This window comes from Cydia strobilella, chromosome 1, assembly GCF_947568885.1.
Source record: "Cydia strobilella chromosome 1, ilCydStro3.1, whole genome shotgun sequence".
Taxonomy (NCBI): domain Eukaryota; kingdom Metazoa; phylum Arthropoda; class Insecta; order Lepidoptera; family Tortricidae; genus Cydia; species Cydia strobilella.
Window position 1 is genome coordinate 27,626,632 of NC_086041.1, and position 16,914 is coordinate 27,643,545.

General features: G+C 34.9%; 1 protein-coding gene across 1 annotated transcript; it reads left to right on the forward strand.

Annotated features, from left to right (window-relative positions):
• Positions 1 to 3,186: 3,186 nt before the first annotated feature.
• Positions 3,187 to 6,185, forward strand: LOC134743043 (gremlin-1-like). Its single transcript, XM_063676324.1, has 2 exons — positions 3,187 to 3,400; positions 3,525 to 6,185. The coding sequence occupies exons 1-2, from the start codon at positions 3,374 to 3,376 to the stop codon at positions 4,197 to 4,199; spliced, it is 702 nt and encodes a 233-aa protein (XP_063532394.1). The 5' UTR covers positions 3,187 to 3,373; the 3' UTR covers positions 4,200 to 6,185.
• The last annotated feature ends 10,729 nt before the right edge of the window (positions 6,186 to 16,914 follow it).

Sequence of the window (16,914 nt, forward strand, 5' to 3'; positions counted from 1 at the left end):
ATATTTCTCCAAGTAAAGCTAGCTTACGATATGTAAGTTGACATCTCATCTTCCAGTTTGTTGCAACCAGACAATTGCTACATCGTCTTCAATATATTACGTCGATTTTAACGATACTTTGTTAAAAATATAATTGAACCTATGCCCACGCAGCGCCTACATTTCTGAGAAGGCTCCGGTTGCTCGTCTCTATGGTATTGTGGGAAGCAATGGGCGGAAATGTATTGATCAAAAGGGCCAGCATGCTTTAGGAGCCTATGAAAACATAGAGCGAAAAATTGTGACGTCAGCCAAGAACATTTTGTGAGCAGGAGAAACTTTAAAAGACGAGACGGAGATAAAAGGCGAAACGAAGGTGAGTTTTTGCTAAAATAAAATTGCTAAATTTGCCGATGAAAATTGCCGATGGCACCGGCTTACTAGCGACTTACTTAATTTTTTTTTACTTTACCTATAGCATTTCGTAAGGTAATTGTTTTCAAGTAAATTAATTAGGAGCCGAGTTATATCCCGGTAAAAATCCGTAAAGGTTTTTTCGGAAGCACTTACATATTAAGAAACGGTGTTTGGGTATTATTTGTAGGGCCCATAGCCGATGGATCTTGGAAAGCATGTTACTTTGTGATAGCGCCGCTTTTATTGCAATATAGTTAGGTAGTCGAGCAGTCAAAAGTGATCTATATAAACTAATACCATTGGTAGTTGGTACCTGTATCGGTTATTCCTATAAATTGCTAAAAATAATGCAATAAATAGTTGACCAGGATCAATGTTTATATAAAACACATTTATTGAAAATATGTATTTCGATACTAAGAAATTAAAAATATTCTTAGCCAAAAAGTCGGTACCTATGTTAATAATAGAGCGACAAAAGGCGGGCGCATGCTAGCGTGCATCTGCCCGGCGCTTGCGCCTCCGTCGCATCACCGGGCGCGCTGGCGCCGCCGAAGTGAGAAAATCTCTCCGGGCCCTCCACAGATCACCGACATGCCTCATCGCACCGATAATGCCTATGCGGCGTCGTCTCAGGAAGACTTAAATAATAGTTTAGTCGGTACCATTACTATTCGTAATTATTTATAAACATAAAAACCTTTTACAAAGAATTAGGTTTGGTTGGTGGGGCCCTTAAACATCCCAGGTACGTCTAATACAGGGTGGATTTTCTTTTCGGATCAGTGAGGGCAGAAGCAGTCTTAAAATTGCGTCAATTTTAAATTATTTGCGTTTACAGATTTTGGAAAAAACACAGGATGCGAGCTACTAGATAAACCACAAATCGAGGAAAACTTTTCCCATACAATTTATATGAAAATTAGAACTTATAATTTTAATATGTTATGTATTTTTTATGCCAATCGATACTCATTCCTATCCAGGATCAATAGTTTCCTAGGGGCAACTTACGGTAATGTACTAAAAAGCCACAAATTAAAGAACAGTTTTTCCATGCATTTACTATGGAGAAAAAGTGAAATTTTATTCATATTTTTCTATCTCGCCCATCAGTCCTACCGTAATGTCCGTAATGTCTTCATACAGTATTATGGTCCATAAACGTATAGTCTGCATATTCTTAAATGATTCTTTCGCCAAAAACCATAATGTGGTAATCAAAAGCCTTTTTGTTCCTTTTGTGCGTGCGCGACGCACAAAAGGAACAAAAAGGCTTTTGTTTCCCACATTATGGTTTTTGGCGAAAGAATCATTTAATAATATGCAGACTATATCAGGATCAATTGGCGAGATAGAATAAAATTAATCTTAAAAAAAAAAGTTAAACCGACTTCAAACGGGAAAAAATAAAATATTATCTCGTTTTATATGAGCTAGCAAACTGATACGTTTGAAGTCGGCGCCAAGCCAAATCTTAAAAGCGTCAAGTTGCTGTCAAACCGAATGCCAACCCTGGTATAGTTTGATAAGAACAAAAGAACCAGTATTGTAACTATTTAGCTTGGTAGCGACTTCAAACGTCTCAGTTTGCTAACGCAAGTCGGTCGTCGGTTTGAAGTCGGTTTTACTTTTTTTTTAAGATTAATTTTATTTTTCCATTTTTAGTGTTTCTTCACCTGTCTCACGTATCTGTACCACGTATACGTACGTGTGTGTGTGTGTGTATCTGTGTCACGTATTCTGGCAAATAAAGAAATTCTATTCTATTCTATTCTATTCTGGCCTAACTGTCAATAAACATTTTTGCACTTCGGGTAAGTTTCAAGTTTCAAGGTCTAGATCTAAGCTATCAAGATTTGAAGAGTTGGACCTCATGGAACCCATCATCAGAACTAGACCTTAACACAAATGTTCCTTCAGAACTTGTGCTTAACAAATATAACGAAGAGGACTTAAATAGCCAAAATTTAAATATGCGTTGTTAAAGAGGCCCGTTCTGGTCATCATCAGTAGTTCCGCTTCATCAAATAGTACTGTTTTGGATAAAAGTGCTTGGTTTGTTGATAAAAATACTAAAACCGATATATGTATGCCTATAAGATTTGAGGAGTTCCCTGGATTCCTAATGGATCCTATCATCAGAACTGGGTTTTGACAAAAACGGGACCAACTTGGGAGACTACACACCACAGAACTACACACATTCAAACAAAAAAACAATTTTCCAAATCGGTTCATCAATAACGAAGTTATGAGGTAGCATACATACAAAAAAAATAAAAATACGGTGGAATTGATAACCTCCTCCTTTTTTTAAGTCGGTTAAAAATGTGAATAAGATTTCACGTTTTCTCTATAGTAAATGTATGGAGACAGTTTTCTTTAATTTGTGGCTTTTTAGTACATTACCGTAAGTTGACCCCTAGGAAACTAATTTATAGGACAGGAATGGAATCGATTGGCATAAAAAAAAGTGTCAAAAATAATTTTCTCTCAACCTGTATGTTTTGTCCAAAATCTGTAAACGACAAACTTCATTAATTTTAAAATTGAGGGAAGATTTTCTAAGTCCATTTTCGCGTAGCAGCACGGGATCTGGTAGCTGCCCTCCCTGACCCAAAAAGAAAATACATCCTGTAAGTATATTATAATTACTTATAAACGATTTTTGTTATCTTTGTAAAAATACACCTGTTTACAAATAATATACTTAGGTAGTCCCTGTTCATCAATGGCGAGATTAAGATTACGTTGTTTTGTTAATCCGAAACAGATGCTATCAGATAGGTGTTGGGTCTGCGGAAATGTTTCGTAGTAACGGTTCTGTGGCGGTGTGCGTGAGTCATCTCGTCCATTGAGCGGCGGCGGCAACGGCGGTCCATTGAGCGCCTCATTACCGCTCCGCCGGCCGGCCCAGCGCACACGCATCTCGCGCAGCTCGCCGCCGCACGCCGTCTCCGACGCACTGCCTACGATGTTCGCTCCCAACGCTCGATGCAACGTGAGTCTCGCCTACGACTTCCCCTCCAGCGGAACCTATTTTAAAACTAATGCAGCCTTGCGTCAATGACCTCGATCGAAATCATTCGGAGCACTCGAACTGATTTAGATATTGTTTGTTTCAGATGGAGAACTTCTCCAAATCTCACATTTGGCTCGCCGCAGCGGCGCTGCTAGCGGCCTGTGGAGGGTGCACCGGCGCAGGTGTCGGCGGCAGGAGGCCGTTCACTCCCACCGACTCTATCCTTGACATTATAGACACCGAGCAGGTAGAGAGGATTCTCGCGGCGCGTCGTCGCGCCGAGCAGGCCACCGCTACCTCGCCTTCATATGTTCAGAGGAACGAGCTAGGGGAAGGCAATTCTGACACTATGATCGTTTCGATGCCAGATCAAGATGACAGTACGGAATTGCCCCCGGGAGTTGATTTCCGCAAAATTCTAAAATCTTCAAGAAATGCCCTTGTTGTTACAAAGAAAGAATACTTGAAGCAGGATTGGTGTAAAACGGAGCCTTTGGTGCAGAAAATTAGAGAAAACGGCTGTTTACCGGCGACCGTCATTAACAACTTTTGTTATGGACAGTGCAACTCATTTTACATTCCAAAAGGACCGCGCCGCCGAGACGGAAGCGACGACCGACCGGCGCCCGCCTTCAAGTCCTGTTCTTTCTGCAAGCCTAAGAAGTTTACTTGGATCACGGTCACGCTTAAGTGCCCGGGGCAGAGGTCCCTTTACAAGCGTAAGCGGCTGCAGAAAATAAAACAGTGCAAGTGTTTACCGGTAGGAGTTGTGAATTGATCATGAACTTGTGCAGGACCCTCAGCCGAGGCGGTGCAACCGTCAAAGCGGCGCCGCCGCGCCGCGCCCCCGGCCGCGGGAGCGACGAACGGGGTGTAACTCCGAGGAAAGCGAATTCAGCTCTCACGAGGTTTTGTACAAAACGAATTGTTACCCATTGTTTTGATAAGTATTACTTGTGCATTTCAATTGTAACTCGGAGAAAACTGGATAAATAGTTCGTATCGCATGCTCTCATACGTCAATAGGCATGACGTCATGTGAAGCATTTATATGGAATAATAGTGTAAGTGTAGCTTGTTATAGCGGCTTCGATTGCAAGTCTTAGCGAGCAAGCGAGAGCTTTAAATTATTAGCGAGGACGATTTAATGGTAGTGTAGGTAGTGCAACTCCGGACTCTAGCGCTGTTTCAAACGTGTATATCTGAATGTGAATTCGTTACTCAGAAAACTAAGCAATGATTATATATAAATCATTAAAGTATCAAATAATTAGGAATTGAAAAGTGTGATATTAGTCATAGCATTTCGATATTTTACCCAGTGAATTGCGTTTAATGCCTATGTACAATTTGTCGGTGTAGAATTATTTATTTATTAAAGTAGATTTAAGTAGATACTAATATTGTTGCTGAAACGTAATACGCTTATAATTGATATACAAAATAATTAAATAAATCGGCAACAAACTTAACATAATTTTACGTTAACGAAGGATATTTTAGATATCTGTATGCTCTCGAAATTTATTTACATAATAACGAAAGATTATAAATATGAAACATGCAGCAGTTAGTCATAACAGTGAAACAGTGATCGTCTTGATTCAATCAATGTCATAGAATTTTAATAAATGTCATAACCGCAAGCTAATTGTGATTTGTGTTTTGTTTGTATTGAGTTTTATTTAAAGCTGAGTGGACGCTCGAAGCGGAGTGTTCGGCGGGGCGTGCAGCGTGGCGTCGGGCTCACAAAGTGATGTAAGCAGCGTGCAATAAGGACGCTTCTATACGTTTGCATTTGTTTAACATGCACGCCGCAGCGCCGCAAGCTCCGCTCCGCTGCACGCCCAACTCGAGCGTCCATCAAGCCTTACACTAATTGTTTCAACACATTGATTCAAAATTGATATTTTAAGTCAATGTGTGTTGTTAAAATAGATATTATTTTGAGTTTTAAGTTCTAATCTTGCCATTCTACTACTAGTATTATGCGCATTTCTAAAACAAGTTTATTTAAAATTAATTATCCAAATTTACATTTTTTTTAAATATGTAATTATCAATACCTACTGTTGAGGAGTATTTGTATTTGTTAATTGTATAAAACATTCAACAACAGTGTTGTTAGTAATTTAAAAAAAGGTAACATAAATGGGAAAAGAATGGTTAAAACTACAAACATTTTAAGAAATGTTTAATTAATGCAAAAGTGGTTAAGTGTTTCGATTTTCGAATTTAAACTATCGTGAGACATATTACCTTAGCTAACTTAGCGGTTTCACTCACGTATTTTTAGTCACTCGCGCGACATGTTTCGAATAGCCTAGGTCTCCATTTTCAAGCACTAACAGTGCCTGAGTGAGTAGCGGTCACGACGGGTGGGTCGATTTTGATTAAATTTGGATGGAGGAAGTTTAAAACTGTAAAAAGAAATAAATTTGCTCCTGGAGTTAGTTAGATGCTTTATTTGCAGGTACAGCTAGTACCTAATGGTATAAACCTAACTATTATAGTCTGTATCTCTGTACGCTTTTGGCAATAAAAATGTATTAGAGACTTTTTTATATTGTGTGCCAGTAAAAATGTGGATCATGGAACTGCAGCATGTGTTCCAAAAATTAAACACAACATGTATTTATGGCAAACCCAAAAAGTTGATCTATTGATATTGTCTCAATAAATTTTTGTCACTCCTGTACATATTATTAATTTCTATTAAGCGTGCAACCCTGATATTCTCAGCAATCATTATCCCGATAAAAAAAACCTTAATATTTTTCACATCTATATCACATTACGAAGTATGAATATTGGTTACTAACACTTCCTGAGGTTAGCACCTCATTTCCTATACAAAATGAACACACCTAGTGTGTTCTCGGTAGTGAATGTGTTAATCCCGATGCGGTACTTATGGCTTAATATAATCCGACGACATTCTTGGAGATGCTCTCTTCTTAATTTATATTAAAGTTTCTGTACCCATTGGGGAAGCCTCTAACGCTACAGCGTCACTCACGCCGTTTGCGTTCTGTCGTGTATAAAAAAAATCAGTACAAATAAAAAACAAATTTACATCAATTGTTTAATATTACGATTAAGTTTCACTGGAATAAGTATAGAACATCTATATAACATCGCGCTGCAACCTCATTTAGCCTTTAACACTTTACGTACAGGTACGTAACTTATTCATGAATTTTTTTATTAATTGTAATTATTATTACTGAAGAATATATTTAAGTAGTCAACCAAAAACATGTTTAATAATATATCTCTAAAATAGAAATATATTTATAGTAAATATATGACTAGAGTCTGACCAAGCAAAGTCTGCAGTATAATCCTCAATAAGGTTTAAGGATGACTCACGCTACAACGCAACGGTCCGGGCCCGGCCCGGGCCGCCCGTTCTTTTTCTCTGACAGGTGACGGTGATCACGTGATGCTTTCTATAGAAAACTGAAGTGTCGGACGCCCCGGCCCGGGCCCGAACCGTTGTAGCGTGAGTCATCCTTTATGATGCTTTGATGGATGTTACGAGATAAAGTAGCAAAAAATTTGTAAATAGATATTTTTGATTCTTTAACTATTAATTAGGAAAGGCAACTGTCAATTTATATTGTACGACATTGTCTTACTCCTACATGAAAAGGAACCGCTGCTGACGGTTAGCTAGGGTTAGACGCATTTTAGAAACAGGTATCTTCTGTGGTCAAGAGAATAAAGGTGCTGCGTAAAAATTGCTCTAGATTCTCTTAACGATGTCTACAGGAAAGACGCGAACGAGTTAAAGTGGAACAAATAAATATAGTATCAAAACTTATAAACTAAACGTAACTAAATTATCGTATCCTAAAACTAAACTAAAATAAACATTCACCCCTCGGCAAGGTGCCGTAGATGCTGGCAGCATTACCCCGCTGAATTGCAATACTAATGCACTGTGCGAGGAAGCTGCCAGCCCTACGGTCCCCAGTCACATCCATCAGCCTCTTTGATAAGGCTCCGAAAAAAATCAGGGGACCGGGACCCCACGGGCCGAGTGTTTCCACACCAAAAGGGGTAAAACTATATTTTTGAGGTAAAGTTAGTTACCCGTACTGTAAAATGTGTATGACCTATTACACTGTTTGTCAACATTCCAGATTTAGCGTAACAATCGTATTTTGACAAATATTTATTATTCCGCAAGGTTTACATTTGCAATGTTACGGTCGTTATGCCTGGTTGGGCAAAGACTTGAAATATTTATAATTTTCATCACTTCTGTTTGTTTTAAAATTATCCAAAATAAGATAAATTATTCAAGATTACCATACCAAACTATAGTTAACTTTTGGTAATTATCTTTTATAGTAAACAAGCGACCCGCCCCGGCTTCGCATGGGTGCAATGCTGATGTATTATACATATAACCCTTCCTCTTGAATCACTATCTATTAAAAAAACCGCATCAAAATCCGTTGCGTAGTTTTAAAGATCTAAGCATACATTCATCCAGACAGCACAGGAAGCGACTTTGTTTTATACTACGTAGTGATACCTAATATTTAGTCGTCTACGATTTTATAAATGAGGAGTGTCTTTTCAAAAAGGTTTATTTCTGTATGAAAACTATACAAAAATAAGCCTTGTGAAATATAAAAATAAGTCTTGTGTGTCTTTACACAAGGCTTATTTTTGTATGGTTTTCATAGAGAAATAAACCCTTTTGAAAAGACACTTCAAATGCAGTTAGCAATTAAAAGTTTCTAATATTTATTTTGCATCATCAACCGTCTAACATAATTATTTACATGTGATTTAACGATTAGTTACTTTATTTAAATTTACTGATAAATATTGTTTATTTATTTTTTATTCCTTAATTAATTTATAAACTCTATGCTACTTTTATTGTTACTACTACTAGTACAACTTGCAGTTGCACAACTTCAAGTTTTACTAGAGTTAAACCAAGAAAAGTGCAGAGATTTTGAAAGCACACGCAGTGCAGGTGTTATTTTAAACGTCATACTTCTATGAAATTATGACGTATAAATAACACTGGCGTGTGCTGTCAAAATCTCTGCAGACTTTTCTTAGTCTATCTCGACGTAATTACTGTCCTTTGAATCCTAATGTACCAAAGCAACACGCATTCACTACCAGGCGCGAGCTACGTGCTACACAGTCGCAGCCGAGTAACACGTTGTTTCCGCTTTGTGGCGAAAATCGCCTAAGAACAAAGAACCCGCCTGGGAGTGTATGTATCTAATATCAAAATTACGAAGAACAATATATTATTTTATAATTTACTATGATATGCTGTGATTTTATATAAGTGACATAATCAGCATTGAAGATCCCTAAGTTAGTAAATAAAAAAGAAATTATATAAATGTTAAATATTAAAAGTGATGTAAGTATTAGTTGAAACAGGTAGAGCACTTTTTGTAGGCGAACTGTCAGCCATTCGGTTGCAAACCTTCGGTTGTTAGTTATACCGACTCGACTTGAGTTAATTATTAATAATAAACGGTATTTATTACCAGTTGGTCATAAGTGAACAACGTAATAGTACTAGACTAATCCCAGGAGGAATGAAAGGTCCGACGGCAGTAGCTTTCCAAAAAAACTTAATGCGTGCGCTAAATCTTGGTTTTACTAGCCTCGGGACGGGACTCTTTAAGGTTGTAATTGGGAAAGCACTAAGATCTAAAAGAGCCAAAAAAGTTAAATGGGAACGCGATGTACACATTCTTTTCATTTAAGTTGTAGGTAATGAAAAATACATACAACTGTATGTATGACTATATGTCCTACCTAAACCACGTTACTGCACCTGAGATGCTTCTGGCCACCGTCTTACATATCTAATATAGGGCCCAACACTCCCAATTAAGTTGCGACTCTGTGTAAGTTTGACAGAGTAATATTTAAATCGATAAATTATGATAAGTATATACATTACAGCAAAAACAAGTACTTATTGCAAACAAATAAATTGTTTTATATGCACATGACCCCATTTCATGATAGTAATATTATATAATTATAATGCTTACATTATTCTGTATTCTGTTATTACTATGTAGTGTAGTATAATACATGTGTAACACTATTCTTAATCAATACAAACAACGAGGGATGAAAGACATCATATACAAAAAGTACAGCTCTTATTTTCTAAAACTTGCCAAGCAAATTAGTAAATTAATAATGTGATTAAATAGGTAGACCACAAAAGGTTAACATAACTTACATATAATGAGTACATATTAGTTATACAAATTAATAAGGTAATATGAGAGAAGATCTTCTCTTAGCCGGAAGCCCACGTTGAATTCCGTTCGTTTTCGTGCGAAACCTCTACAAAGTTATTTTAGGGATTAATTAATAATAATTCTTAATAAATAGGGTTCACACAAAAATACTTGACACAACAAATTGTTTTAATAATTAATTAGCAACCTACCACTTACTTGTTCTCATACCGCACCAAGACGAGAAAATAAAACAAGCAAAATGTACACGTAAAAAACATGTCATTTGATTACTTTTATAGGTCAGCTAACGTAAATATTTTGTTAAATTAAATGTATTGAAGGAGGTTGATAGTTGATATAGTATATTCGATGGAATAAAAAAATCACCTCAAAATACAGCTAAATTAGCCAGCTTGCTCGGGTCTATATTTGCAATATGTATTTCTAAAAGTGCGGCATTTCCGACATGAAAGCTAACAATAAGGACAATACACTAACTTAAAAAAGGTGACAGGCAAAATTATAAGAGATATACTTTCCTTCGTTCAACCCTCGCAAATAAATGTCTTTGGTTTTTGCTGTACGGTGTGCCGTTCTTTGGCAAATTTACAAATTATTACTATATTACCGTAGGTATTATCTTTTATATATGTATAACCTTAACTTATTACTTAAATATAAAGGTAGGGGTAGGAATAGATACCTACTATATTATATTATTGTATTAGACTATGACACTTATTAATAAAGTATTATTTAGTTGGTACCTAATCCTTAAATTATGATTTCAATTATAGCCAATAAAATAATGCAATTAAGTAGCATCAGAATTTTTTTTTCTTTTTAGGATTCCGTACCTCAAAAGGAAAAAACGGAACCCTTATAGGATCACTCGTGCGTCTGTCTGTCCGTCGGTCACAGCCTATTTTCTCCGAAACTACTGGATCAATTACGTTGAAATATGGTATACATATGTAAGTTTGTGACCCAAAGACGGACATGTAACGTAAACAAATTAATTTTAAACATGGGGGCCACTTTTGGGGGGTAAATGAGAAAATTAAAAAATAAAGTTTTATAAACTATATATTATTACATATCAAATAAAAGAGCTCATTGTGAGAATCTCAAATATATATATTTTTATAATTTTAGGATAAACAGTTTAGAAGTTATTCAAAAAAGTAGGCAAAAATGACCATTCCCCCCTTTATCTCCGAAACTACTGGGTCTAAAATTTTGAAAAAAAATACACAAAATAGATCTTTACCTATAGATCACAGGAAAACCTATTAGAAATGTGCAGTCAAGCGTGAGTCGGACTTAATTATTTCGTTTTTGATCCAACCCCTACGGGTTTTTAAAAGACATTTCACGCACGTTTCACATAAAAATACATTGTTTAAATTGTATAATGTACGAAACCCTTGGAACGCGAGTCCGACTCACACTTGGCCGGTTTTTATAGTTTGTAATATGTCTTTTCATTTCACACAAGCGAACACTGATTATTAACGATTTTAAAACAATGGATTGCATGAGATAAAGAAATGCGATATTTAAATGAACTAACACATTTTGACGTTTTATTACTTATATTATAAGTACTTAAATAATTACATTTAATACCGATCATAACGACTCACTTTCTAGATGTTTTACATTGTACTCGATTGTCTAGGTAATAAAGGGTGACGGCTAATAGCTTTAGCTACCAAAAGCCGGATAAGGTATACTTATTTCACTACTATAGAAAGTTTGATAAAAATACAAGTGATCAATAAAATAAAATAATGCTTTTATCAGATCTTACCCCAGCTCCATGCCAATAAAACAATTAAAATTAAACAATAAAAATTGAGAATTCGGTTCCATCATTAATTTAATTCAGTCTAACTAAGACAATTTAGTCATTCGGCACGTATGTGTGGGATAATACTTTTTTATTCAGGTTGATTTATCGAAATACATCTTAAATAGTTCGTTATATGGTTATTGTATTATGAATAATTAACTAGCAGTTTCAAATCATTACATTTCTTAATCATTTATTTCCTAATTATTTGGCATTTAAATTAAAACCTACATTTTCACAATATTTTTGACAGGTGTTACTTATTGTTATAATACACATACGTTTATTAATTTAATAGAAAGTTTGTATAGCACGTACTCATATACAATTTTGTTGAAATATTAAACAACTACGAATATTTTACTATATTTACTTGTACATGTTTATAACAATCTATTAATCATTTGGTACTATGTAATGCATTGGTTTAATTTACATACCTACTTGACTTACAAGCAGTCCCAAGAGTACACACAGGAAACCAGGAGAGGCAGGACAGGAGACCGATTTTATATTTCACGGTACTCATGACAACACCAAATTATACCTAACCCGTATAATAATTACTATCGTAGTATTTTTATAGAATATTTTAAATAATAATGACTTAAATAAAGGGATTAAACCTGAACAAATATGCTGTTTTATAATGGGATATTTTAAGACAGTATCGATCGGTAGTAATATAAATAGGTTATTTTAGTAATTCCAGTAAGTTTTGCAAAGAGGTATGTCGGTTAACTTCATTTCTTGTAGAAATATGTAACTATTACATAAACAATAATACTTTTTGGCTAGGACATAAATGTAACAATCATTATTCACTTAAATAACACAAAACACAGTTAAAAAATAACAGGTTGTCTTATTTAACCAATAATAAATATTAATGACATAACTAGATTAAATTTTTTTTTAAAAAATCCCACGGACAATTTGACGATAAAATATAAATAATGCATTAAAGACGATGATGAAACTGAATAACATTGAATACTAATAAAATCTAATTTTGCTTCAAGCATCCTTATTCAATTTTTTTTGGAGATACGACTTAGGTAAGAACAGTAGGAACCTAGGAACTAGGTGACTCTGAATCTGAACAGTTTTTCTGGTTCTGATTATTATCCTAAATAATAAATTTATTTGTTTTATCCTATTTTTCGATACACACCTCTTTAAAGTGCGTAATCGCAAAAATATTTCTTGATTTTAAAGTAGAGATTTGAAATCTGAGCGATATTTTATTTAAAACTGATCTCTTTGTAATTGCTAATTATTTTCTTCGAGATTATTTTGCAAATTGAGAGTCGTATCCCAATCCCAATTAACATTCATTTTCTTAAAAAAATATATCATTACTTTGTACTAATTATTTACATCTACTCGTTTGACTAGAGCGACTCGTCTGCACGCACTTGGCATTTTACAGGGTTACTTAGACAGTAGTGAGGGTAGTGACACATGGTATATATTACCTACTTATATTTATATTAGTTATTATACTTGTTTAGGAATAAAGGCTGTCCCAGAAGTAAAGAGACAACTTTCAAAGTCTTACTGGCTGAAAGTTTTATTAAAACAAAAGAAAAGTTTTGGTATCGTTGCGTCTACGATTTCGTTATATCACTTATATGTCATTTAAAGCGGGAATTTCGTTATTGCATATTAGTTTTTCATAATGAATGATCAGAATATGAAGCACTTGCCAATATGATTATTCCCAATTGCCTTTATTTTACGAGTCTCAATTTAAAAGGATATAGTAAAACACTTTCTTCAAGAAAAAGCTAGACAAACTAGTATATATAGAATAATAAGACGTTATGCAGAAACGGGTGAGATTAGTTTTAAGAAGATTCCGGTTAGAAATGGGACAATCACGGTACCTCAAAATATTAACCGAGTTAAATCGATTTTTGATAAGACTCCTTTAACGTCCGTCAGAGTGGCAGCGGATAAATTAAAAGTATCAAAGTCGTCTGGCGCCAGAATGAAAAAGGAACGACCTTGGTTTAAAACCATGTATGAATCAAACTCCTTCTAGATATGTAAAGGACCAAGAGGAACGTGCTAAAAGAGGTAACCAATAAGTTTATAAAAGTTCAGTTGTATAGATGTGACTTAGGACCAAAAAATTGTACCAAATCCAATTTTTTTTACGAAATACTTTGTATGGCCAAAGGAGTGGATGCAAAATCGGAAACAGCCGAGTCGTAATGTGATAGCCATGAACAATCTAAGAAAAAAAAATACGAACAATCTAAGAAAAAAAAAAAAAACATTTTGTCGTGGGAGCAAATTCGGTATCAATCTAAAAATTTAATTAATTTTGTTACTACTTTTAACCAAAATCATTACTTACTTTTAATGTTTACCTTAATTTAAATATGCATTTTCGAAATATATTTTGAAAATAAATTTGTCTCTTTAATTCTGGGACACCCCATTATTTAACTTATGACTACGTATTTGTTTCAATAAAGTATAATAATAGCCTTGATGCCGTCGACTTAGTCTAATGTAATGTAGATGTAAGTTTGTTAACTCGCACCTAGTCGTCTCAATATTCTAAGGCGTTGCGGTATTATTTGAATATGACCAGGAGGACTAGTTACAGTCATATTTTGCAATATAAATAACTCATACTTTGCTATTTACACCGCTTGACCTAATACATATTTTTGGTTTAACTATTTAAAGGAAATAGACAGCGTTTTTTATTTTGTTTTGTGAAAAAACTAAATTATTCATAAATTCTAGGAGCTTAGTCGCTGAGCGGTTATGTCGCTCCATACATTCGCGACGTTCAGTAGCATTAGGTATAAGATAAATTGTTACACTTAGTTAATACACGATTTATACGTCTTATGAAGTAATTTTGCTTGTTCTGACTCGGGATTAGCCAGCACGACATTGCATAATCCAGTGTTAAAAGTTGCGCGAAGCGGCTCCCCTCGTACACATTCCATCAAAATGTGGTAAACGTCCTATAAGACTCCACAATCATCACAGTTAGGGTTATCAGCTTTCCCCATCAAAAACATGAATTTGTTTGAAGGAATGTGTCCAGAGCGGAGTCTCATCGCTATCACAAGGTCTTGTCGTGTAAGCGAGCACTGGGTTGTTTTGTGAATATCTAATAAAGTTTTAATGCGCTTATGGAAACAAATTACCTTAATATTGGAGCACAGTTGTTCAACTGGACTCTAGTTGGGAGGTCTGAAGGTTCTATAACCTAATTCATTAGACTTATTTTCATTCTATTGGTGAGGTAACCATCCTTTTACAACTAGAAACCGAACTATTGTGAATACGTCGATTATATCAAGTGAGGTACCGCTGGACTATCATACCTATAACCAAATAAATCATTATGTTTTTATTATACTTTCTGCTTCAAACTACGTAAACACTAAGGAAGACATATTTTCGGGGACGTCTACATATTTATGTACAACTACTTTCTTTGAAGGATTTCTGTTCTCAGTTGTCAATATACACAGGCGTATTCTAACTTTAAAAATAGGTCAAGGATTAGATCTGAATTACATATGGATCTAATTTTTAACCTGTTATTAAAATCAGAAAACGCCTGACAGTTTACTTCGCGACCTTAGAGAGAATAGATTACAGCTTGTAGGAACTGTACCAATCTGTAGGGCTATGATGGTCGCGTCTTTATCGTCTGTCACCATCACCATGCCTGTCATGCCTTGTTGTTCCATGGACTTTATACAATACTTCCTGAAATACTTTCGCTATAATACACAATCAGGCAAATCCAGTGTAACTGTAGTTACTTGCTTGACCAACGGCAAGATGCCGTGCCGTGCAGTGCCGTGTAGGTGTAGGTATTTATATTGAATTAATAGTATTTATTAATGTAGGTATAATAGTTATATGATAGTTATATTATATTATACTAGGGGCTCTTTTCTCTTTCTAGCTTTCCTTTGCTACCTCGCGAGCATAGCTTAAAGCTGACTAAATGTATGGCTCTACCGTTTAGAATAAGTAAGAAAATTAAAATGACAAAATAAATAAAAAACATTTTTTAAGGGCTAGTTAAAAAGCTAAAGCTTAGCCCGCGCTTGATCAATCAATACGAAATTTTTAATAAAAAAATAAAATAAAAAAAAGAATACAACATTTTTAATAGAAAAAATAAAATAAAAAAAATCAATACGAAATTTAAGTGTAACAAAAACAAATAAAGTTATGTCGCAGCATACAATTACTGGGGATCGAACCATGGACCTCACTACTTCAAAGATAATGTTTGCAAACTGCGCCATGATAGCGCTTGTTCACTCTGACGCACGCGCACGACGCGCTTAGTCTTAACTAAGCTGACGAAATTTTGCTACTTATTCTCGAGTAATAACTAAATATCTAAATACCGCCTAAACCAGCGATACAAACTTTCTGCTTTTTTTGTCATTTGCTCTGTAAACATGTCTCGAAAAAAAAAAAACTTATGATATCGATACGACTATATATAGGTATTTGTTAGGCGCGAGCTATCACGACTCCGCCATTTTGAAAAAAAAAATCCAAAAACATGATCGACAAAAAATATATATTTAATCATAGAATCTGGTCACAAAATTTCATGAGAATCGGTTGAGAATCGCGACCTGCGAAATGAACATCCGGACATACGAAAGCAAAATGCCCGAGTCAAAACGTCATAGACCTCCGCTACGTTTCGGTCAATAAATAGTACAGAGATTTCACGAGATTTTATCAGGTACCTATTTGGCTGGTATAATTTTAGTTTCCATGCAAAAGTGTCTCCATATACACTATAATTATAATGTGTATTGTTTGATTAGTGTAATTCCTTCCTTCTAATTCTAACGCCACGCTGCAGGTTATTCTACATACAAATTGGAGATGAACATTAGCTGTTACGACACTTCATCGATTTTAATGTACTTACAATATGGACCACAACCCGCAACGCTGGTCCAGAGCGCGTTGGCGGGCATTTAATCTAATTGTAACTCAATACTTATATACTTCTAAAATTTTAAAATGCATAATGCAAATAAAGAAACAAAACCCAATACAGTTAGCACTTATATACATCTAATAAAGTTCACAGCATCGTCAACGTTACACTTAGCACAATAAAAGCTTTATTAAGAATATAAAATTTGCACATTATAGGTAGGTATGTTAATAATATTTATTAAGTTACTAGTCAAACTTGACATGTTTTTTTTTAAAGTTAAGCCATTCTAAAGCAGTTAGTTGGAAATAACAAAATCTACCGCAAATCATTTCAAAACAAAGTATAATTATATAATGCTTATGGAATAATACTCCATATTTTAATAAGTTAAGAATGAATAAGTTGACTAGAATATTATCTATGGTTT